Below are 26,913 nucleotides of genomic sequence, written 5' to 3' on the forward strand. Positions count from 1 at the left end.
CAGGATATCAAAACCTTTTGATAGAATAGCTCTTTTTCCCCACAATGTAAATCCTTAAAAGGTAGGAGCTAGATAGTTCTGTATTTACTTTACAGCTGAGGACAGTATAATGCAGAGAGCTGAAACTACTGATAATATTATATATGTTTACATATTCACATATATGTGTATATATACACACAATCTTTAATGTAGGAGGTTCTGTATTTAACTCTTTTCTTTTAAATGTTGCAATCTGTATCTATTCTGAAGTAAGATTTTTTTTATTTTTAGTATCTTCAGGAAAAATGAATTATTGAGACTCAGATATTCTAAAGTTGATATTTAAATTTGCTGTTACATGAAAGGAAGAATTTTCTGCGTTTTGATTTTTTCTCTTTCTCTCCCTCACTCTCTCTCTCTTTTTGATTTTGTTGCAGGAATGCCCTTTTAGCTATTTCTTTTAGAATCTTTAAAAATTAAATGCCTCTGGTCTAGTGTTTCAGAAATGCACTCTGTTAGATCTTACCCTTGTGGTGTAGGCTGCCTCAGGATCGTCTTCCAGTACCCGGGAAAGTCCAAAGTCAGACACTTTGCACACAAGGTTACTGTTGATTAAGATGTTTCTAGCAGCAAGGTCTCTATGCACATAGCCCATGTCAGAAAGGTACTTCATTCCTGCAGCGATGCCTCTCAGCATGCCAACAAGCTGAATCACAGTGAACTGCCCATCGTTTTTCTGTAAAGGCAATGTAGAAATATTAGTCTGCAGCACCAATCACTGGGGGAAAATATGAGTGGTCTGTATTCAATGCCCCAAATTGATACCATCAATCACTAAAATTCATAGGCAGTTTCTATCTGAAGGAGAATGGGAAATGTTAGAAAGTATATGGTTAACTCGATAATGTTTATCTTTCCTCTGCTTGGTCACAGCAGATAAAAGTTTCGAAAACTCTGGTGAAAAATTTCATGCAGTTGCCTTTTTCTGCACCGTAACTCCTTTATTCTCAGTCATCACAGGGGTTTATTCACACTCCCACCTACTACCTGCCTTGGGTCAACACTGTACTATTTTGAGGTGATTTAAAATAAGCTAGCTGGATAGACATATTAAGGTAAAGAAGAAACGGCCAGAAGAGATAAGGGAGTTTCTGCAACAGTGATTGGGAGATGGGTGACTGAGCAATGACCAGGAAAATGTTAGCAATTTTTGGAAGTTTGTCATTTTTGTCAAGGGCACTGAACTTACTGCAGTTACACAAACTCATAAAGCTCAATGAATGGCTACTTTAAAATAAAGGAATGATGTGAGTCTCTAAGAGACTGGAGAAGTTAAAGGTGTGGTAAAGATTTGGTAGAATCTGGTGATTGGAAGGAACATTTGATTCTCAGCGGACCATTATCAGATTCATTGCATAGGCTCCTCTTACAATCGTCAATGCCATAGTGCTGCCACTTTTTCCTGCCAATGGCAATGAGCACTATATTAAAGTTACAAACTGCCAGCCTATATGCTGAATCAGGCCTGCAAATACGTTCCGTGGTCTAACACAAGCTATTTACTAATAAAGTGGATTGCCAACATTTAAACTTTAGAGAGTTGCACATAAAAAGATCTTAAAAGATCTTAGCCTGAAATCCTGGTAACATTAGCTACTGTTGATTACCACGTGACCTCTGCTGGTACAGGTGGATTAGGAACACTTAGACTCCAGCTTGACACCTTCACTAATGACTTGCCTGGGCTATTTACACGTTTTTGCAAATTAACACATACTTACATAAAAATTTAGGGGCATATAATTATGATTTGTGTGAGTTTTCTGAAAAAGACAATTTTCAAACCAATATTCGCTTTGGAGCATAATTATTGTGGCTCTATAAATTTCTATTCTATTAAAAACTCAAGCTTTAAAGTGGCCCAATTTCAACCTCACCATCACAGCCAATATATAAATAACACCTTGAATAACTAAATTATTCTGAAATCCTACCTTCAAAAATGTATCTAAAGAGCCATTCTCCATATACTCTGTCACTATCATCACTGGTTTACCTGAAAAGAAAACAGAGTGATATAACCTGCTGCTCTTCGATTTTGCATTCTTATCTGGGAAACGCTTACCCAGAAGCTTTTATTATTGTCCAAACTACATATATATAATGTGTATATATTTTCATTTAAAAGTGTCCTTTTTGAGTAAGAAGCAAATTCCTGATATAATGATATCTTACTATCATGGGTGAGTCAGTGAGAAAAATGTGTCACAAGGTGAACAACAGATTGATATTTAAGATTCACACACACACACACACACACACACACACACGCACACACCCTTGCCAATATCATAATTTATGCAGAAAATGTGTTTAAGGATAATTCTATGAATTTAGGATAAATTCTATTTTAATAGAAGTAATAATATAACGTATCCAATAATATTCAGCAAAACACTCGGAACATATGCATCTTTCTCATTCTCAGAATTCCAAATAAACACTCCCATCCTATCTTACTGCCCTGTTTATGATGCCTTGAATGTATACTGTGTTTTTCCTACCTTTACCTCTGTGTTTCTGTAACTCCTTTCCTTATGACTACCTGCCTTTCCCATCTCTGCCACACACTTAACAATCTCTATTAACCCCATTTTTAATTTTTTTTTTATTTTTTAAAGCTCTGTTCTCATTGCTATGTGAAAGTTTCCTTAGCAACCATTATTTATGATGAAAAGGGTTCTCTTTCTTCTATATCTGATATTGACATGCAGCCTAGAGGTTAGCTGGACAAACTCTGGAGCTATACTTCTTGGATTCTCATCCCAGAACAATCACTCACTACTATGTGATCCTGGACAAGTCAATTCTTATCTCTGTGCCTCAGTTTTCTCCTCTGTTAAATGAGGGATCTACTTCATAGTCTTTTTGTCCACAAGTCACGTGGTTATTCAAGGCACAAAAAATAGTGCTTATTGCTCAGCATTTGCTATTCAAGGATTTAACATTTTAAAAATAAATTTTATCAACTTTGTATCTGTGTGTTGGCTTCCTTGCTAGATGTAAGTTGACTAAAAGAACAGATCATCTTAATCCCTATAAAACTGTGACATTTTGTAAGATGAAAACAGCAAGATAAAAAATTCTTGCTATACAAGAGAATATCTAGAACAGAGTTGTAAATTTTATCATTCCACATTTTCACTGTATTTTAAGACACGCCCCATTGCTCTTTAATAAAAACATGTGATGTAAAACTTAAGTGTTAAAGTATTTTGAGTTAAGAAAAAAGAGATCTATGACAATAAAAATAACCGTATATGTCAGTTAATTAACCTTTTTATTTATAAAGAGAAAAAAGACTATACAATTACGAAATGCATTGTAATTAATTTAATGACATTCTTCAGAAAAGTGCCTGTATTTTACTGGATAATTGATTGACTCAGGTCATAGAACGACAGCTTGCATATTTATGCATATCACATTATCCAGAAGTGCAAATATAGATATAGAACTTTTGACGATTACATATGAAAAAGAAATAAACGGGAAGAAAAAAGAATTTTTCATTCCCATATCACTTAAAACTCACTGTTTATAATAAGGTAGGACAAGTCAGTCTAATTCTCACTTAATTATCTTCTTATAAAATACTTTAGAGACAATATTTCTTTAAATAGAATGTGACAAACGTATTGCAAAGGCAGATACATTTCCTTATCCTCTAAAGTTTATAAAAGTTGTAAAAAAGTTTGTCTAAAATAATTTGACACAGGTTTGTACTTGCCCATGTTAGGTGAGAGATTGCATATGCAGAGATTGTGCATTTTGTATGTAATTTAATCTGCACCTTGAAGAGTGAAGAAGTCACTGGTGTAATAAAAGGTGTCCAGAGTTCCAGGAAGAGAAGAAGCACATGTCTATCCATACTGTCAAGAAACAGCCCATCAAGTTCAAATATGGTCAGAACTCTGCTTTTTTCTTTTTTGAAATTATAGTCACAGGAGATGAGGTGGCAAATACTGACTTTAAAACTAGATAGAAATGAAATTTCTTAGTAGATAAATAATTATTTAGATTGTATTTGTAAATGGTTCTGAGAACACAACAGAAAAAAGATAATAAATTTTTTATCCTTATTATGATTTTAATCTACAATCTTGAATAGACAGTGCTTGCAACTTAAACTTTAATTATCTTGTCAGACTCTTTTTAAAGAACCTCAGGCAAACTCTAAAATAGACACAATTCTGATTTGGGTCCTTTTTGTCCCATTCTCACATCTCAGAGCCTATTTCATATCTATCTGAAGTCCTTTTCTTTCCAGAGTACAAAACTAATATACCTCTCCCAGGGGAGATAGCCCCACTGTTTGGGCACAGGCACCTATATGTCAGAATTTATATCAGTGATAATGCCAAAGTATCCTGGACCACCCCGTGATACTAAGCATTATCCCATCATTTGCCCAATTTCAGGAATTTGAAAGTACTCAGCAAAGAAACGGTCACACACATAAATGGGACACATGGACAACTCCAGTGTCAACTTTTTACCAACAGTATAGAAAAATTTCAATCAATTTACAATGAATAGAGCCAAAAGGGTATGTACCTGAAGAAGATCAGCCCTAATCTAACTTAAAGGAGGCCTAGATTTTCTGGAATCAGCTTATAATTCCAGAAATCCTCCTTGTGTGACTCTTTTACTTGGACTCTGATGGATCTCTCCCCTCATTAAAAAAAAATCTCTTGAGAGGATTGTCACATTATAATGAATTCAAAGAACTGAACTCCAGCAGACATCTGGAGAAAATAGTCTCAGCTTTTCCTGCTTGGTACGTCTAAGCTCGTATTACATGAACAGACAACTTGTGCTCCACTAATCTATGTTATCATTATCTCCTTTACCCCATGTTCTTTATGTTTGCAGGGTTTTTACTGTATTTCTGCTTATAGAACTTTCAGTTTCTTTCCTCTTTCTTTGCCTAGAATTTTATTTTACTGCGTACTTTTTTATATTTTAGGTTTTCTTCCTAGATTTATGGGTCAGTGGTAAATATTACTGCTGCTCATCCAAAGTCTATTGAGTCAGATTTGGATGGAATTCTCATATAACAATGATCTTTTTCCTGGGAAAACCTGTACCTTAAATTTAACCCCAAATTCATTGAACTTAGAAGACAGAATTTATATCCTAAAGAGAATGCACTGATCAGATAACTTATTAAAACTGAATAATATATATTTGGGGAAAAAAAGGAAGATGGGCACCTGACATTCATCCTGTAAGATTTTTCAGCTTAGAGTCACCTGATTTTAAAAGTCAGACAAATTATTTATGACAGTGTAGGTTGTGATGTGAAAAACAAAAACATTATTTGAGAAAGATGATAAGGACCTAAAGGGCCTCTCATATTTTACATGATGGGAGAAAGCAATTAAAATGAATGTTTGCAAACAAGTATGATCTTCGTTTGTTGACAAGAATAGGACACTTCAGGACCCCTTCGATTATTTTTCATGCTTGAGTCATTTTAATGCTAATTACATTTAGTTTGGCTTATGTTTTGTCTCAGTTCCTGCTAGCCTGCAAAAATGACATAGCAATAATTAACATGGCTTACGCTAACCCTTGTAAATTCAATAAAACTGTATAAATCATTTTCCATTATCCAGCTTGAAATACAAAAAGTAGACCTGCCAATATTTTGAAAGCATGTTATCAAAATTTCACATAAAAAGAGCTCATAAAGCATGTCAAAACATGATTTTAATCACAGAAGAGAGTTTTATATTACTTTATATTATTTACTGAAGGCCCGGACCAGGGAGAGTTCATGAAGTGACAGAAATAAATTATTTGAGAAATTTACCTTTATTATTGATAACCATAAAAGAGCTCAAATTTATTGAGTATCTACTCTATATAAGGCACTGTTATTAATTGATATTAAAATTCTCTAACTGTGATATCATAATAAACTTTTTCAGAGAAGGCAAATAAGGCTCAGAAAGTTCAATATATTACTCGAGTTGTCTAGAGCAAATTATATAAGGAGTAAAGTTTAGAATCAAAGTTATGTCTATCTGAATATTAAGGCTATTTTCCTTTCATAGTGTGATGCCTATAAATACAAAATATTTAATTTCATTTTAAATACTCACATATATTCATTTTTTGTATGTTAATACAAACTTGGGAATCACAAATGTGTCATAACTAATTATTTAACCATTGATGGCAGATGTAGTTCAGGAATTCACCTTCTGTCAATAAATATTTTTATATATGCTCATTACCCATATATGATCCAAGCAGTCTATTGTGAAAAATCTTGGATTATATTCATAAAAGGTACTTAAACTAGTTAAACCCACAGAAGCAAAAAGCAGAAAGGTAGTTTCCAGGAGCTATGGGGATGGAGAATTTGGGGGGTTGCTGTTCAATGAGTATAAAGTTACAGCATGCAAGATGAAAAAGTTCTAGAGATCTGCTGTACAATAGTGTGTTTGTGGCTAACAATACCTTATTGTACACTTGAAAAAAATTAAGGGTGTATATCTCAACGTGTGTGTGTATGTTTTTTCTACAATTACAAAAAAATGGGGTGGTTTTCATTTTTGTTTGTCGTTTTTGTTTTTGTTTTTCAGACAGAGTCTTACTCTGTCACCCAGGCTGGAGTGCAATGGTGCAATCTCAGCTCACTGCAACTTCCGCTTCCCAAGTTAAGTGATTCTCCTGCCTCAGCCTCCGAAGTACCTGGGATTACAGGTGTATGTCACCAAGCCTGGCTAATTTTTGTTATTTTAGTAGAGATGGGGTTTCACCATGTTGTCCAGACTGGTCTCGAACTCCTGACCTCATGATCCACCCGCACTGGCCTCCCAAAGTCCTGGGATTACAGGTGTGAGCCTATGTGCCCTGCCAGAAATGAGGTTTTTAAAATTTATTATGTGACTTTTTTGGTGCTAATGTCCATCACAAATCTCCAAAAGAGAAGAGAATGTGCCCTTCCTGGTAATACAATTCTTTGCCATAAGACATCTCAAACTTAGGTGAGACAAATTTAGGGAATGTTGATCTAGTCCTTGTTTCTGAGTATGGTCTCTGACAAGCAGCACAGACATGATCTGGGAACTCACTAGCAATGTAAAATCCCAGTCGCCAGTCAGATCTATTGAAACATATTCTAGAATTTAGCAGTATCCCCAGAGACACGTTAAATTGTATGAAGCACTAAACTAGGTCATACTGCAAGACTTGCAGCTAAATGAAGGTGTATTATTTTCTTTGCATTCATACCATCTGCCTTTCTGAAACCATTAGCTCATCAATAAACACATGATACCACTTAGAGCTATCAGGGAGCATTTCATTTAGAAGCCTCATAATTCACTGGAAAATTATTGTCAATGGGTTTCTCTTAGAAATATTTTTTAAGACTTATAAATGATTAAAAGTAAACCTCTGCTTATACTTATAGACCTATAGTATTATTTCAGTATGCCATCTTATTTGTTTTCTATTTAGTATATTTATGTTTGCAGCTGTTTGATATTTCTTTTATTCTTACCCCAACAGAAACTTGGGGTAAGAATTCTACAATTCTTTTTGTAATTCTACAATTACAAACTTCACACAAATATGGTAAATCCGTTTTTAATGGCTAAGGGTCAATCAGAAAATAGAATCTTGTTCTTGTAGTAGGAATGCTTATTAAAAGGGGAAAAAACAAAACAACAAAAATAAAAACAAACTATGACACAGTTATAACTTAGAAATGTACTCATATTTTAATTTTATTATGGTTTTTGTTTACTGGCTATCATGTTAGAACAACTCCTTTGTAAAGTTAAATAATTTCAGATTTGGGAAAAAAGATAAAATCAAAATCTTGTATACCTCACCTGAGACAGGGACATGGAAATGCAAAATGTCTCTATGGGTAGTAATTTCAAGCTTTCCGAAATGTCCTCTTTATTTCAGATTATTTATACTGATATAAACTTTCTCAATAGATGTTCATTCCTCAAATTGAAAACAAACTAGAATTGTCTTACATTAGTGAAGGTGGTTAATACAGTAGTTAATTATGGTGTCAGAAATTATAGAATTTTCAGAAGAGATGGAGAATCTAAAAATGATCAAATCTGACCATTTTGATTTATTAATAATAAAAACAACTCTAAAACACAGTTTTATTTACTAACAATCTGCAAGTCAGTAAAACTCAATGAGCCTGTTTTCATAGATGATTGAGATTTAGATTCTTTCAGAGAAAACCTTGTAAATCTTTCATTTTTATTAAGTATATGTATATATATATATATATATATATATATATATTTGTTTGTGTGTATATGTATATATTAAACACCTGTATCTGCCTTAACAAAAAACAAATACCAAATTAATAAGCTTGCTTCCATTTCTACCTCAGTTTTAAAGTTGCTTATATGTATCATTGTTTATAACTGGTTCATATACTTTTATTTCTTCTTATGAAATGGAAGACATAAAATTCAAGTTTACTCATACTTGAACACTTTTCTTTTTACTTCTTAAGAGTAAAGGTAAATCCAACTTGATGCACAACATCTGTGATTGTATACTAATAGGCATCTCAAATTTAAGATGTTCACAACTGAACTACTGATTACCAAGGGTAATCTTGTTCCTCTCAAAATTTCCCATAATGCAACTCCTTTCTTTCAAGTATTCAGCACAAATAATTTATAGTTATCATTGACTCCTCTCTTTTTCTCAGACTTCACATTCAATTCAGAAGGTTTACTGCAATTGCCTTCAAAATATCTACGAAATCCAACCGCTACCCTCTACCATGTTAGGTCATTACACTGACCTAATCCATATGTGTGAACGATGTCAAGTAGCTTCAGTGCCTCCCTGCTTAAACACTGGGTCCTACCATCTCTTCTTAACCCAACAGCCTTTCTGGTCCTGTTAATATGTAAATTAAATTCTGTTCCATCTTAGCTCTAAGTCTTCAAAGTTCAGATTAAGAGATGGTCTTTGCAGGGACCAAAGAGTTTTCACATTACAGGTTCTCCTACTACATCTTTAATTTAAATCTTTACTGAAGACTCCTCTCAATCATTGCACTGTAGCAACAATGGGCTTCTTGCTGTTTGTTGAACATTCCAGGCAACCTCCCTTAGAGCATTGCTACTCCCTCTTTCTGTAACAGACTGCCGCCAAATGTCTGTAAGGCTCAGACTTTTAATTTGTTCAAGCCTTATCTAAGTGAAATAGAAGCCATTCACTCTCAACAGAAGCAACCCCTAATCTCCTTACTCAGCTTTATTTTCTCCATTTAACATTATTATCTTAATTTATTTGTTCATTTAATTTCTGTCTCCATCACCTAAAAAGGTAAATTCTATAAAGGCAGAAACTCAGTCGGTTTAATCTCTGCTGTAGCCCCAATGATTAGTAAGAATAGGCATAGAATAGGTGATCAACTACTGTTTTTTGAATAAAGGAATGTTTCTGGTCAAGCATGTGCAGAATAATTAAATATGCGGTTGGTTATGTCTACTATTTAGGAGTTTGGATTTTGGAGTCAGAGAGGGCTGTTTTAAAATCTGGCATTTTTCCCGTGCTAGTTTTATGATATTGAATAAGGTATCTTTTTAATGTTAATTTATCCCTTCTGTATAATGAAAACAAATACTAATGTCTATAGCATAGACTTATTGTGCAGATTAAAAGAGATAACATGTAATGAAACTAAGCTTAGTAAATTCTTAATACAATGTGAATAATTAATAGTGGTATATGCAAGATCTTATTTTCAAGCAATTACCTTCCTATTAATTTTAATTTTTTTCTTAAAAGCCTATAGAAAACGTTCAAATTTAAAACAAACTATAACATTTTAACTAGCTTAAGATATTTACATAGCTTCCATTTATTCATTCAATATTTTAATTTCCTTCATTTTTTAAATTACCTAATGTATCTGGCCCTTTGCTAGACACAAAGAGGGCTATAAACCTATGCCAGTTTCAAGAAGCTTATTGCATAAGAAGAGTGATAAAACATGTGAAGATATAATTATGAAATAACATATAGCATGACAGAGTACACAGAAATGCCACTGATATTTAGACAATGGCTTCTGGCTGAGAATTCATTCATTCAGAACATTTAAAGTGCTACACATGCTAGGCTTGGATCTAGCAACACACAAAAACGTTTGCCCTTTGAAGTTTGAGCAAAACAAAAACGTTTGCCCTTTGAAGTTTGTACACGAATGTAGAACTGGGAATCTTTTATTTACTCAGCTATTCAATGTAATTGAAGGTCTACTTTACACCAGGCAGACACTCAGGATTGAAGGAAAAATGAAGATAAATGACACTGATCTCATAGAGGTCACATTTGAATTAAACCTGAAGGTCAAGCAGAGAGGAAAGAGGACATTTTAGAGCTGAGTGAAGTATCTCAAGGGGGCAGGACAAGAATAAGGTAGAGTTTTCCAGAAAGAAAATAGTGGAATATGGAAATGTGTATCAGGTTAAGTGTGAAATTCTGTGCATTTGGGTTGTTTGCTTGACTGCTGATGAAGCATGACAGGAAAGCAGTGATTTGAGGGCAATGTGTATGGAGTGGACTAAAGTGGAAAAGTGACAAAATGGGAAGAGTAGTGGAAGACTGTTGAAAAAATGTTAGCTAATATGTAATAAGAGTCTGTATAAAGAAAATAATCTCACTAGACAGAATAAAGTAATATATTTGAAAGAGAATTATAAATTTATACAGTAAGTCAAAACAGGCAGTTTAAGTAATCAATGTAATTGGATGTTCTATCTCTGTAGTCACAGAAATAAAGAGAAAGACAGAAATTCCTCTAATGGTTCTCCAATGTTTTGTTTAAATTCATGAATTTTACACAGCTAAGCTTATTAATACATGATTCTAGATTAAGAAATAAAACTATGACTAATCCTAATACTCAATAGATGTTCCTTTAGTTAGTTTGGATGATAATTTTCCACTGATGGGGGACGAAATCTTCAGGAACTAAGGATGCAGCAATGAAAAAAACTCATTTTTTTCCTTTTTATCTTTTTCCCGAATCTCATTAAATAGTAAAAGCTGGCACTATGTCTACTACATTAAAGTGCCTTGCATTTCAAATGAGTCAATTAAGCCAAGACCTGTGGGGTTTTTTTTACGTCATTTGTCATAAAAGCTCTTTAGAATATATGTATCTATTTATGATGTTTCCTGTTTCACAATAAATCACAGAAGGAATTTGAATGGGGATTCAAACTTCTGGTATGTGATAGTGGAAAGATGAAGGTTCAGGATGACACCACCCATAGGATTGCTACTTCAGACTCCATACCTCAGCTTCAATCAGAAAAATCACAAGATTTAGTTGCACTTATGTCTCATTATCTGTGTGCTGCAGGTTGAGAATAATTGCTGAATAAATTAGCATCAGATCAGAGAGCATGAAATTAAGGACACAAATTGAGTGAGTTGCAACATGGTAAATTAAAAACAAGTTGAAGACTTCCTAAGTTGAACATCAAGAGCTAAATTTATAAAGGGGAAATATAGTTTCAATTCACATAGAATAAAAAGTAAAAGCAAATAAACATTGTAAGTATTTACATTTTGCTTTACATATATGTGTAACCTCATGGTGAGTAGCATCATCGGGCAGAATATTTGATTAAGATATTAGAAGTTTAATGAGCCTGGTGCAGTGGCTCATGCCTGTAATCCCAATATTGAGAGGATGAGGCAGGTGGATCATGAGATCAGGAGTTTGAGAACAGCCTGGCCAAGAGACCAGCCTGGCTAATATGGTGAAACCCCATCTCAACTAAAAATACAAAAATTAGCCAGGCGTGGTGGCAGGTGCCTGTAATCCCAGTTACTTGGGAGGCTGAGGCAGGCAAATTGCTTGAACCCGGGAAGTGGAGTTTGCAATGAGTGGAGATGATGTCATTGCATTCCAGTCTGGGTGCTAGAGCAAGACTACAACTCAAAAAACAAACAAAAACAAAAACAAAACACAAGAAAATTAGAAATTTAAAACTGCCTTCCTAACCACTAACAGTTTTTAGACTAGAATTCACAGAATCTAGATATGATAATTTGTTGATACTGACACTAGCTTCTAAAAATTGCATATACAATATATGAGAAATTTGTTTGTATTAGCATAAGAGACTGTCTTACGTTATCTCAGTCAGGACCCGTTCAGATAAACAAGTTTTGTAATAAATCAAAGTTCTTTACCAAAAGCATGGGTAACAAAAGCCAAAATAGACAAATCAGATCTAGTTAATCTCCAGAGCTTCTACACAGTGAAATAAACAATCATTAGAGTGAACTGGCAACCAACAGAATGGGAAAAAAATTTTGCAATCTACCCATCTGACAAAGGGCTAACATCCAGAATCTACAAAGAACTAAAACAGATTTACCAGAAAAAAAAAAAACAACAAACAAACCCATTCAAAAGTGGGCAAAGGACATGAACAGACACTTTTCAAAAGAAGACATATATGAGGTCAACAAACATATGAAAAAATGTTCATCATCACTGGTCATTAGAGAAATGTAAATCAAAACCACATTGAGATACCATCTCACACCACTTAAAATGGCGATCATTAAAAAATCTGGAGACAACAGATGCTGAAGAGGATGGGGAGAAACAGGAACACTTTTACACTGTTGGTGGGAGTGTAAATTAGTTCAACCATTGTGGAAGACAGTGTGGCCATTCCTTAAGGACCTAGAAATAGAAAATCCATTTGACCAGCAATCCCATTACTGGGTATATATCCAAAGGATTATAAATTGTTCTCTTATAAAGACATATGCACACGTGTGTTCATTTTACAATAGCAAAGACCTGGAACCAACCCAAATGCCCATTGATGATAGACTTGACAAGGAAAATATGGCACATATACACCATGAAATACTATGCAGCCATAAAAAACGATGAATTAGTGTCCTTTGTAGGGACATGAATGAGTCTGGAAACCATCATTCTCAGCAAACTGACACAAGAACAGAAAATCAAACACCGTACGTTTTCACTCATTGGTGGGTGTTGAACAATGAGAACATATGGATGCAGGGAGGGGAGCATCACACACTGGGGTCTGTTGTGGGGGACTAGGGGAGGGACAGTGGGGAGTAGAGAAATTGGGGGATAATAACATGAGGAGAAATGCCAGATATAGGTGACGGGGGGATGGAGGCAGCAAACCACATTGTCATGTATGTACCTATGCAACAATCCTGCATGTTCTCTACATGTACCTCAGAACCTAAAGTACATATATATATAAGAATTTATGCAAAAAAAAATATGTTTACATAAATATTTAGTATATGATTTTTGTCTTCAGGGAACATACTTTTTTAGTGAGAAAGCTGAAAAATATAAACAAAAGAGACAAAATTTAGTGGAAGGTTTGAATAAGACTTATACAAAATGAAGAAATGTTATAGACTTACAAAAATTATCATGTAGGCACAGTGTCCAAAGAAGAAATTACTTCAGGGCAAAGTGGTAAGGGATTCTTTCACAGAGTTGGTAGACTTTAAATAAGGTTTTGAAGGACTTGAAAAAGTAGTGAACATGAGGGTGTAAATTTCAGAGAAAGAGGCAGTGAAGGCAGGGCAAAATATGAGGTATTTTAAAAGCATAAAATGCATATGCAGAAGTTCAGAGCATAAGAAGAGAGGTAAGTGGAAAAGTAGTAACTATGTACTAAATAAGTACTTACTTTGTGCCGTGGCCATTCTAGACTTCATCTATATTAATTCATGTCATCTTCACAATAATGCTATAAGGTATTCTCAACCCATAGCATTAATGTGGAAACTAAGGTTCTGAATGTTTACGATGTGCAAAACCACATATTGTTTATGTTAGAACCAAAATTCAAATCATGTCACTAGATGCATAGTCCATGTTCTTGACTATTAGGGTAACGTGGTCTTCCATGATAATAACAGTAATCTGTCATTGTTCTAAATATTACAATTTAACTGATTATGAAGGGTAGATTGGCTGCCTACAGAGTTTGCAGTCACCATGTGGTAATGGGAAGTCATAGTGAGAGTTTATTTTCAGAAAGTTAAATTTGGCAGCCAAGTGAATGAGATGATGAAGATGGAAATTAACAAATACTTGCTTAGTATTATTACTGGTACCATTATAAAGAACTATGTTTTATATTAGAGAATACCATTTCTGCATAGCAAATAAGTTTACTGAATCTTTATTGTTATGATTCTTGCTCCTATATTATCTAGCACCATTTACTATCACAGACATTTTCAAGGTTCTTCTTCTCATTACGGCCACATTCAAATTCTGATTTCATTTTATGGCGTTTGTGACCATATTTTTATATCATATTCATATTTCACATATCCCCACACACCCATTAAAGAATATCATAGTTATAAAACATTTTTGCTTTATTTCATTCAAAAACTATGTCTTTTCTTCTGTCTGCGTCTCTCTTGATCCTGCCTCTTGCCTTCCTTTAGCAATTTACACTTTTCCGATAAGACCTAAGGATTGTCTTTTTGCTCCAGAAATGCCCTGTATGAGCTGCCATTAAGTAAAGAATAATGTGTGGATATATACTCAACTGAAGGAAGAAACACATCTAAGATCTGAAGAAATCCACATCCATAGGTTATTTTATTCTTTTCCTACATTCCTCTCTGAGCATCTTCCTGGAGATGTAGATCTCTTTAAGATACAGATTTTGGTAAGTGACATGTAGGGTGTAAGAGATAAAGGAAGGAATCAGAACACATAGGAACAGTAAAGAAATAATGAATACAAAGAAAATAAAGACCCCTCAGTTATGTGCCACAAAAATACATTATTTGGTGAATGAAAATGATTTAAAATCTTTTTATTGCAAGGCTCACCATACGAACACATTTACAAAACATTAAAACAAATTAAAAGAGATGTAAAATTCTACATATTTTTGAGAAAAAAAAATGAGATTTGGTTTAACAACAGCAAAAAAATCATGACAAGGAACTTTTCGGCTGTTACTTTCCCTAGAGCTATTAACATATCTTTTTAAAAAAAGAATAAACAAAATGAACCTGGCTATTAAAAAACTGCTTAAAAGGTGGCATTACTATGGTTATAGCAATCCTATTAATGTTAAACTTCAATGCCTCAATCAAAACTTTGAAGTTAATATTTCATTAGGATAAAAAATAAAAGAGCCAATAGTCAAAAAAAGTTGACATCTTTACTGCTTCTTTTATCTGGAAACATTTTTGTCTGGCATTGAATTCACAGAAAATGGGTTAAACTATATGTTTTAAAGAATAAATAAAAATTCAAGTTCATTGAAGATGAATTTTAACAAAAATCCACTAAACTACAGGCTAAACACTAATATTAGAGAAATTAGTACATTATTATATTATAATCTTGGTTTCTCTTTACCCTAAAATTAGTAATATTTTAGACAGATATTGATGATATGCACACACACATATAATTTGCCATCATACTTACTTTTGGTCACAACACCTTCTAAATGGATGATGTTAGGATGATCAAACTGTCCCATGATACTTGCTTCACCTAGGAAATCTCTGCGTTGCTTATCAGTATAGCCTACTTTAAGAGTTTTGATAGCCACAGGTAATTCTCTTTTTCCTGGCAGTTTCAAACGTCCACTACAGACTTCACCGAATTCACCTTGTGATAAAGATGAAAAATTGCAAAAACTAATTTGAAATTCTTAGTCTAATAAGAGTCAAATGAACTCCTAACTACTAAGGCTTAAACAAAAAAAGAGTCAGAAAAGGGCAGTCTAAACTACGTTACCAATGTTCATGAAAATAAATAGTACATTGGGACAAACCATAATAGAGGATCATAAAACACTTTACGGGCTATTAGCTTTCTCTGTCTTACCTACAAAAACCTTTTAAAAGTTAGAACGAAATTAAAAGCAACTAGCTAAAAATCTCTTTGTCTTCTTTTTCTGTATACTGTAGTAGTTAATGAGAAGAGTCAACCAGGTTATAGACAGAAAAAAAAAAAAGAAACAATTTTAAGGCAGATATGAACTGAATTATGTAGATGCTTTTGGGTATTACAAATTCACTATACATATGCACATATATATAATAGTAAAACATTATGTATTTAAAATATATTTTTGCTGTTTTTTAATTTCATAAACCAGATATTTGCTGGTTTAAGCATGAGTTACACAGAAGGTTGCATTAAAATGTGATCAATTACATACTACTTTGAATGCAAGCCAATTACAAAAGATTAAAACCCTTCTTTGTTAGATCAGGACACTGATATATTTCATTCTAGAACAGAAACTAAAGTTAAGAGTCAAAGTCAAACCCATTGTCATACCTGCTCCAATAACTCTCTCAATGGTGATACATGATGCCTCTATCTCCTTGGCAAATTCATGGACAGCTTGATTGGGATCCTCATAGGTATGTGGATCAATATAAGTTCTTACCCCTGGCAGTTTAACTGTAAAAATAAATTGGCATTAAAATACAGGTAGTTGTGATGGATGAGCAAAACTATCAACTTAATTAGCATGCAAGTATGGCTTAAATCTGTAATTCCTAAAAGTAGCCAAACTGCAAAAACCAGCCTTCTCCTGAATTACAGTTGTTTGTACAACAATATCACTTTTATAATTTTAGAAATCTGTTTGCAGGTACAAGAAATGCATATGCGATGACATAACTGAGAAATTATGCCTCTCAATTATAATATTTAGAGAGTCTCTGAGGCAACTTAAGACAATGTTATTCACTGAACTGGACAATAAAATACTAGTGATTAATTTGCTGGTTTCTTATTCTATATTTCATACAGATGATATTCTATATAATCACAGATTAAGTTTAATTTTATAAAAAATAATTTCAAGTAACTTTTCTGGGGGTATGGTGCAGAAAGGCTGACATATAAGTCAAAAGAATGTATTCTGCTTCTCACTGTACTCCTGTCACTGCAGGACATTAGACAAGACTTACATTCTATGAGTTTCAGTTTTATCACTTGTAAAGGCTACTAATATTGCCTCAATCAAGGTTTTTGAAAATAAATAATATTAAATATGATAGGATTAGGAAATGAACTCAATGCTTTGCAGCATGAGTTATGGCTTTAATGATTTTGACATGTAAGATGGCAGAGTGACAAAAACAAAATAAATTTATTTGTCACTAACTTGGCAAATCAACTAACATTGTGCCATTTAAGGAAAAATAATAAAATTCAACTCATTTATTCTAATTGTTAAAACTCTTTCATAAAACATGATTTTCTGCATTATTTTTTAAAACATGGTCTTTTCAAGTCATTTGAACCAAGATTGCTGCTACAGAACCTATTCAGGTAAATTCCCACTAAAATACTAGAAGAAGAAGAAGAAAAAAAAAACCTAAGAAATTTTATTTATTTGACCTGGTGATGCTACTTAATGATAGATTTCTACCCACTGTATTGCTAGGAATTAGAATTTGCCAAGAAATTTGATTTGAACTATAATAGCTCTTTATATTATGCAAAAAGTTTTATTTTGATTTTAATGAAAGCATTCTTTAAATAATTGAATAAAGCATTAAGCTATTGCCTAAAGCCTGCCAGAAACACCCAAACCCATATTCTTTACAGGAATGTAATAAGAGAACATTTACTTAAAAAAATATTTGGTCAGTTATTACAAATCTTCTAAGCCTGAAAAGAAAGTTAAATAACAATAAAGTGTTCCCTATTTTGTTCTGTTTTATTTTTTACAATTTGCTTACTGTGCCCATTATGGAAATGCATCTTTTCCTCTTCTGGATCTTGTTTTGCTTTGCTGTAGCCACACCGCCTGGAACAAAGCAAACTAGAATTAGCCACATCCGAAAGTGGTGAATCAATCAGGTCAAGCCCAGAGGCATGAAGCAAAATTGAAATGATTGCAACCCTAAACTGATTTTCATACTAGTAGTTTGCAATGATGCCAATACTCTTTTTTTTGGAAGAGACCTATGTCCCTAGCCAGTATTCCCCACGTAGCAAACAACCCTGCCTATATTTTGCTGAGCAGTCTGAAGCCATCTTAACCTGTTTTTAAACTTCCTTCACCAAATACCAGACACCAGGCATTGTTGTTCTCTTTTCCTCTTTTACTGTATTTTATTTTTATTTTTTGGCAGCTCGAAGTCCACTGCTCTTTTTGATTAAACAGCCCAAAAATGTGCCTCTGTTCTAATGGTTCCTCACCTTCAGCGCCCTGCACAATAGGTTTTTTATTTTTGTTTTTCTCTCTACTGTTTTGGAGTCCTCAGTTGCTCCACTGGCTGTTTTCCACTCATATCCACTCAGAAAACTATGACATTCACCACAACTTGTAAAGCCTCTCAACTTCCCTTTTCAAAGTTTTGTCTCTCTTCATTTTTCTCAATTATCCGTAAATTTGCAAGTCCTTGCAAATTTCTCTTATTACTGGAAAAATCTGTCCACCTAATATTCACAAACCTGCAAATAATATCTTAGTTTTTAATTATTCTTGATAAATTGAAATCCTTAACTACTTTTCTGATGTTTTTTGCTCCTCTCTACATTTATGTATGGATATTTTCATAGGTCCTCCACGTAAACTTCTCTGGCTTTCTCCTCTCAATCCATCTGTTTCTATCAAGTTAATTTATATCTCTGTCTCACTGGTTTAATTCCTTTTGAGAGTTATGTTCTTATTCCTGATAGATTTATTTTATAAGGGTATTCTACCAACATTAAAACTCAATGGACCTGAAAATGAAATCAGCATATTTTTCTTTACTTCTTTCAACCATGGTCTGCCTTCTTTTCCTGTTAAATCCAGTATGGTCTTGGTCCCTTAAAAACAAAGCCTTGTCATTGCATCCTTCACAACAAATTAGTGCCAAATCCCAGGCACTATGACCCATCTCTTTCTTTTCATTAGCTCTAACATTTCCTCAATTAAGTCATTATTTTTCCTCCACATTACTATAAGTGCCTTCAAAATGATGCTTCTCCACTCTATAACTCCTTTTCTAAACTGTACTAGACATGGCTATAGCCAAATTATGCTATATAAGATACTTTCCTATTGCATTAGCTATCTACTGCAAAATATCTGATGAAATTTTCCTAAATGTAGCCCTAACATACATTCCCTGCATCAACTCCAACTGTTCATCTTCTTGTGTACTAAACTTTCTCCTGAAATCTCCAGGATATTTCTCCATGCTTCCATACATTTGCACATATTGGTTCCTCCACTGAGGATTTTCTTCCTAACAATTTCCAACTGTCAAAGTTCAGTTCCATTTTTGCCTTCTTTACATTTTCCCAATACTCAGACTTAACATAATATTTTCCCCTGGGAACACAATAGCTTTCTATTGATTTCCACTCTACGGTGCAGCATAATCATTTGAGTATGCTTGTTGGCTTCCTTACTTTTTAACTTCTCAAATGACAGCAATTTGCATTCATCTATAAATTCTTGCAGTGACCTAGCACCTAAGAGTTGGCACTAAAAATATTTGTCACATTGATGAATGAATTAATGAATGAGAGAATGATATTTTGATTATGTCTACACAATGACACATGTTTGAAGAAGGAATGTGCTGAATGAACACTGAATTGATGATTAAGCATACAACATTAAACAACTGGCTAAAATGAAAATATTTAAATTATTTTTAGCGAAACTCTAAAGAAGTGATTTTACTATTCGTAAGCTCCCAACACAAAATTCAGTTTATTAAAAACAAAATTTTCATTGATTTATGGATTAAGAAAATACAGCCAAATGACTGACAAAATATTTCCATTACAAAATTGGTTTAGAACTACTCTGTGATGTAAATGAAGTGTCTATTAGACATGTACTAACAGAGGCTATTCTTTCATGACATATTCTAAGGTATATTTAAAATATATATATATTTTGATGTAAAGTAAATCTACTTTATTGTCATTTTCCAGTGTGTAACTACATGTATATTATAAAATTGGCCAACACAATCCATCCTAAGTCAGTTTTTAAAAAAATAAAGTCACCTTTATCACGTTAAGAAACTGGCAATGTGCTAGTAAAGTAACAGTAGTAAATTTTCAGTAAATTTGAAGTAATATTCTTAATACATATAATATTCTTGAGTGAGAAAAAATACACAACAGGGATCTCATGGCATCAAATTTTATTCATAACACTTAGAGACAGTTGTCGGGGTCTTTAAGCCATCTCAAATTGTCTCACTGAAGTGAAAGAAAGGGAAGAAACAAATACATTAAGCTATACTGAGATTATATTTGGTCTATTCAAGCTATGTTTTAAGTTATTTTAACACATTGTTCATAATTTTGCTACATATAAAGTTATTCTTTTAGTCTTTATATATGTGCCCCAAAGAGAACAGTTGTTAATATTTCTTTTTAATAATGTTCTAAATACAATTCTGTAAAATCATCTAGAGTTTTCTGTTATTTAAATAATACTGACAAAAACAACTTTGTCAGAGGAATTCTACAGAGACTTTAAAGCTGTACGTGTTCTTAAAAGTTATGTCATAAAACAAACATCCATTCATCCACCTTCAACTCTCCCACCTTCAAAAAAACAAATATTAAGCTTTCAAAATTGTGTCCTCAAATAGCCTTTATCATTAAAGAAGCCTCATGGATATATAAATTGCATGCAAATTCCTTGTATGAAAATGAAAATAAAACTTTGGATCTCATAAAAAAAAATCCTGAGAATACCTTAGTGAGGAGCAGTTAACATTGCATTACCTAGGGTGAGAGTCAGGAGGGCAATTGAAAGGAGTTATTTTTGACTATGAGCATCTCTGGAGCTCTATAACATATACAGCTGCATGTCACATTAACATGTAAAATTAAGTTCTGGAGCCCCCCCAAAGCATCATTAAAACAAACCTCAACAAGAAACAGCAAGTAAAAGTGCAGCTGGCAGAGACTGGCACTCAGGCAGCTCACTGAAAAAGCATTTCAGGAAGCCTGTTCATTCAGTATCACGTTCTGTGCCTGCTCCAGATGCATAATTTCAACCAGTCAGAAAAACAGTCAATAGACATGTCATCCTTTATGTGAATTGTACCTCCTACTTTCTGGAAACGATGTCCTTTTTTCTGAATGGAAAATATATATATATATATATATATATATATATATATATATATATATAATTTTTCTTCTTATCACGATTTTAATGAACTTTGAATTTGTACTAAAAATATCTGTAGCATCTGCATTTAGAGGAATCACATCTTCTAATCATTTAAAATTGTGTTATTTAAAAAAACAATGTGGTTTTACTCTATAGTAATAGAGATTGGCAGGAGAAATTAGTTGTAGGCATAATTCATATTCATTAATTAATATTTAAGAGTCCTAGAGAGATGCTAGATACACAAATATAGCAATGGCCTCATGAGTTATTTATAAATCAATCAATTTCTCTCCCATATCTTTTCCAAAGATTTGGATAACACATTCCTGATAATATTAATGCTGATCTTAAAAGTTTGTTTGCCATCATAATATCTAATTTTGGATATTTAAAAATTTTGTAATACATGAAATCAAAAAATTATGAAGAGATGGAGAGTCAATGAATAACCTAGTTATTGAGTATAAATTTGGGATTTGGTAATGAATTTGGGATATGAATGTCAAGAATTCCAGAGTACCAAGTAATTTACACGGCAGTACATTACTAAATGGTACTCTTGTGACTAATGAGGAAATATAAATGAATAGAATAGCCAAAAGAGAGTATCAGGAGTTTGAGATCAGCATGGTCAAGTGATGAAACACCATCTCTACTTAAAATACAAAATTAGCTGGGCACAGTAGCAGGTTCCTGTAATCCTAGATACTAGAGAGGATGAGGCAGGAGAATTGCTTGAACCCGGGAGGCAGAGCTTGCAGTGAGCTGACATTGTGCCACTATACTCTAGCCTGGGTGACAGAGCAAAACTGCACCTCAAAAAAAAAAAAAAAAAAAAAAGAAAGACTGTAAATCCTTGCAAAACAATAGCCTCCACACTATCAGATCTTTCCATTGCTTTAGCCTACAGAAACATACGGTAAATTTTTTTTTCACCTTAATCTAAATTTTGTAGGGTGGGATGCAAGAGGGGAAGAAGTGGTTTTGCACTTTATTTATTTAAAAAAGTGAGCATAGGCAGTGCCTAGCTCAGAAATGGATACTCCTGTATTGTTCCTCTATTTTCCAGATTGATTAAAAAATGCTTTTCCAATACATTAAAGCAAAAATATTCAAAAGGCAACAACTTACAGTGAACATTAATATCTATATGAGATGAGAGAAAAGAAAAACTCTTAGCCTCGTTTAAAGCCATATTTCTTCACCTATGCACACTCCCTTGTTCTGACATAACAAGGACCTCAACCATTGCATAATGTTGTATATAAAGAATTTTACTGGAAACCTGAAAGGAATAACACTGGTTTTTAGAAAATACTTTGAATTTTTCGTCCCTAATTGTTTTACCTGTTAGCTTGTTCTTGGTTCCCCTGGGCTCCTTGGCCTTTTTCTGCTGTCAGTCTCTTCCCTTTGACCTGGGAAACAGGTTGTGGCCAAAATCCCCCCCATCGGCTTGCACCTCAACCTCTGCGGCTCAGGGCTGGGGTGGCAGAGGGAGGCCCTCACCTTATATCTGCGTGGTTATCCAGGGTTCCAGACTTCCTCCTCTGCCTGCCCCACTGTCCCCTCTCCCACTTCTCTTCCTCCTTCTCAGCTCTCCAGCCCAATCTTGGCTTCTTGTCCCCTTGTGGGGTCATCCCTCCACTCTGACTATGGCAGCAGAACACCAGGGCCTGGCCCAGTGAATTTCATGATGATCATTAAAAAAGAAAAATCGCAACCAAAAAAAAAAAAAAAAAAAAGAAAATACTTTGAATTTTTCACTTTGAGATTTTCTTCAACTAGACAAAGGTGGGTTTAATAAAAGCTAAGCTAACTTATCCTCATTAAAAAAAAAGCATAAGAACATTAAGTTATTAATGTATCAAATAAAGACTGAACATAGATTAAATTTTCTTTTACGAACCAGTATTCTTCAACAAGAATGCAAATGAATATGTAGTAAAACGGGTCATTGGCTATTTAGGCAGTCTGGCTAGCAGAACAGTGTGACACGTCTATATTTTCCTCATTTATAATACCAGAATATTGGTATTTTGAGTTCTCCATAGATAGATTTAAGTTAGACAAAAAGTGCAACTAATCTATTTTTACCTACTATGTATTTTCAGATATACTTCTCAAGAGAAATTTATTTATTTTGAAAAACATACTCTCCTTGGATATGGGAATGATGTAAGATTATACCACACAAAATGAGAAAATAATTTTCTAATTTCTTATCTCACATTTGATCAAGGGTGCTAACAACCCTATAATTAATGCCATGTGAGATGATAAATTATGTCTTATTTGATGCTTTATACATCACTTTGCATCTTCATATTCTGAAAAACAATAAATTTTAAAACTCTTAGAATAACATCTCCCAAAACATTATACATACGAAATTGCAAATCTCTCATTAATAAATTCTTCAAATCCTTTTATAATAAGCTATAATAGAAAAGCCTGAATAATTTCAAATAATTCAAAATATGCAAAGATAAATTATAGACTATTCTCAAGGTTGAAGTCAGTTGTAATTGGCAGAATTTTGATATAACAGTATGTTTAATAAAGTGTGACATATAAAAGTTAAGTCTCCCTGGTTTTAAAAAATTTTACTCTAATACTAGCGTACATGATTTCCTATTAATTTTTAACTGTTTTATAGATGCCACTATTGGATTTCTCAACCTGAGGAGGCCCAGTTAATATCTACTATAGTCTGAAGTTTTATAGTTATTTAAAAATTGGATAGTTTGGAGCAGTTCATGGTTATATTTTGCTTAGCAAGCCTTCAATTGAAATTTAGTGTGCTCTATACACATGTCAAGAACACTCACGTCTGCCTTTCACAAAGCACTTAAATGGATGTCTAGAATTACTACAAAGGGATAGTTCTATTCTTTACTCCACTTTCCTGCTGTTTAAAAGGGAAGAGTACTTCCACACTCCCCAGCAGATATCTTATAAAGATGAATAAAATAATTTATGTAAAGTGTATATGAAAATAAAATTTCTTATTTCACATTTTGAGAAACTTAGAGTTAATACAGAGAAATAAAAATGCATTGAGAAACTAGGATAATATTAATGTCTCAAAGACATCATGATCCCTTGGCTTGAGAAATTTGTTTTGTTTGGATTTTGTTTTTAATATCTGCATTGTGTGTCTGATTTATGAGATACGCTAGAGTCCATTTATTATGTCTCTGATTTATTTTTAAAATTAAAAAGTCTTTAAAAATGAGTTTTTCTACTTGTCACATAATAGGTAAATAAATAAAATGAGAATTTAACAGCTCTATTTTCAAAATAGTGACTGCTTTCACCTTCCCACTTAAATCCCTTAGAAGATGTAGTAAATAATATGAAGCCACTGAAAATCATTAAACCTAATGCATAAAGAAAACAATCTGATATGTTTGAATTTAAGAAATGCAAGAAATGGCTACTTTGGGACTATACAATATTTCACATGGATTTAAAATAAATATTATGCTATAAATATACATTGGTTTCTGTAAGCACAAACAGATGAATATTCAGGGATAAAGGGTAACATTATTTCAGAAAGTACAGACATTAGTATCTTATTACATTAAAACTATCAATTCAAAATTGGTTATTTTTAAAAACTTTTGAGAAGTAAAACCGTAATTAGAATATTAAACTGGTTGAGGTGGCAATAAAGGCAAAGGCGACTTACACGATACCTTTGCTAAAAATGTGGGAAGCCTTGAGGATATAACTTTAGGCATCTGAGTTTCATTCAGAAATAGTACAGAAATAGCTTTTATCACTGGATAGATTTCAGTCAAAGCAGGGAGAACATTTGGAATATTAACATTATGTTTATGAATGTCACAATAAAGCAAGTAGGCAACTACACTGATGAAAATAATTGGAGATAAAAGGATTTAAAAGGCAACATGTAATTACAAATATCATCTTATAAATGGCACATCATGTATTTTAAAAATAATAGATGTGGTTTCCTGGTGGGAAATATGACAGATTAAAAATCAGAATCTCAGAGCCTTGCAAAAGTGTCAACAATTTGAAATTGCTGAGCCAAGAATATAGATGAATGCTTTTGAAACAATCTTCTTTGGAACTTAAATTTTCACAAGTTATCTCAGAGTATTTCTAAGAGAGTTGATGCATTTACAATGGACAGTTTTAATGTATATGCATCATATTACATTAAGGTTAAAACTAACCACATATATATTCATGAGTGATCTTTCAAAACATGAAAAACAATGAAATTCTAAGATTAAAAATATCTATGCAGCCATAAAATACAATGAGTTTGTGTCCTTTGCAGGGACATAGATGAATCTGGAAACCATCATTCTCAGCAAACTGACACAAGAACAGAAAATCAAACACTGCATGTTCTCACTCATAGGCGGATATTGAACAATGAGAATACATGGTCACAGGGAAGGGAGCATAACACACTGGGGTCTGTTTTGGTGGTTAGGGGAGGGACAGTGGAAGGTGGGGAGGCTGGGGAGGAATAACATGGGGAGAAATGCCAGATATAGGTGACAGGGGGAATGGAGGCAACAAACCACCTTGCCATGTGTGTACCTATGCAACAATCCTGCATGACCTGCCATGTACCCAGAACCTAAAGTACAATTTACAAAAAAGTCTACAAATTTCTGTTCTGTAATTGCAAATGTATCTGTTCACAAATGATGACGATAGAATGTTTTTGAAAATTATTGACATGGTGATTGGAAATGCTGGCATGATGACACATGCAAATTAGATGATGGGAGTTCAGATTTCTTAATATGTTACTGACTCTCATAAACAAATGATTCTTCCTAGCTCTTAATTTTTATTATGTGTTTGTTTTCTTCATATTGCTTTAATCTAAACAACCGCCATCCTTAACAGAAACTTAGTAGTAACTTGAAATTATAAAATAAAACTTCACAAAATATAGCAATAAAATATTTTTAGTTCTGATTCCTACCCAGTAAAAATTTTGGACAACTTTTTCATTGTTCATATAAGCTCAGTTAAAATTTGTTTCTTTTGCTTTATTTTGTTTTATTTTACTAAGAATATGTTTTTTTTTTAATATTTCCAGCTTTTCCAGGAGTCTTTCCATGAAGACTGGTAGCATTTTGAGTGCCTAAATGCATTTGTGACTAATTTTTTTCTCACAAACTCACACACAACAAAATACACATGCACATATACAAATAAACTCATTGCCTTCACAATTTCTAACATTATTGAAGGAAAGATACTGTCATCTTCAGTTTACTGCTGTGTTCTTTGTAAAATAAGAGTTCTACCTTCCTGCTTCCTTCCTTTCTTTTACTCGTTTTATAAACCACCTGAAGCCAACAATACAGTAGAAAAAGGTAATATTTTTTAAAATCAAGCATTTCAATCTGGCTAAAGCTAGACTTTGCCACTACTTTCATGACATAGACTCATGAATGTTCAGACTTCCATTGAGGTATCCTTGAGATGTAGTTCAAGGTAAGGCATGAATATCAATTACCTTTTCTAAGTTGCAAATTCTGCCTATTTTGTTTCAGAGATAACTTATCTATGTTAACAACTATAAATGACACTAAAGTAGAATAGACAATTCAATGGCCATTTTTTAGTTTTTCATAACATGGCAAATACAAACAAACAAACAAAAAACCAGCATAAA

At 33.3% G+C, this 26,913-nt stretch overlaps 1 protein-coding gene across 12 annotated transcripts in view; it reads right to left on the reverse strand.

Annotated features, from left to right (window-relative positions):
- The window catches only part of EPHA5 (EPH receptor A5), a 354,031-nt gene that overhangs the window by 32,228 nt on the left and 294,890 nt on the right, over positions 1-26,913 (reverse strand). For all 12 annotated transcript variants that reach the window (XM_074396211.1, XM_074396212.1, XM_074396215.1 and 9 more), the window contains 5 exons: positions 17,833-17,900; positions 16,415-16,540; positions 15,551-15,736; positions 1,977-2,038; positions 509-718 (listed from right to left, as the gene is read on the reverse strand). In XM_074396211.1, coding sequence (XP_074252312.1) covers positions 509-718; positions 1,977-2,038; positions 15,551-15,736; positions 16,415-16,540; positions 17,833-17,900 — 652 coding nt within the window. The remainder of the gene's footprint in view (positions 1-508; positions 719-1,976; positions 2,039-15,550; positions 15,737-16,414; positions 16,541-17,832; positions 17,901-26,913) is intronic.

The sequence above is a fragment of the Saimiri boliviensis genome, chromosome 3, assembly GCF_048565385.1.
Source record: "Saimiri boliviensis isolate mSaiBol1 chromosome 3, mSaiBol1.pri, whole genome shotgun sequence".
Taxonomy (NCBI): domain Eukaryota; kingdom Metazoa; phylum Chordata; class Mammalia; order Primates; family Cebidae; genus Saimiri; species Saimiri boliviensis.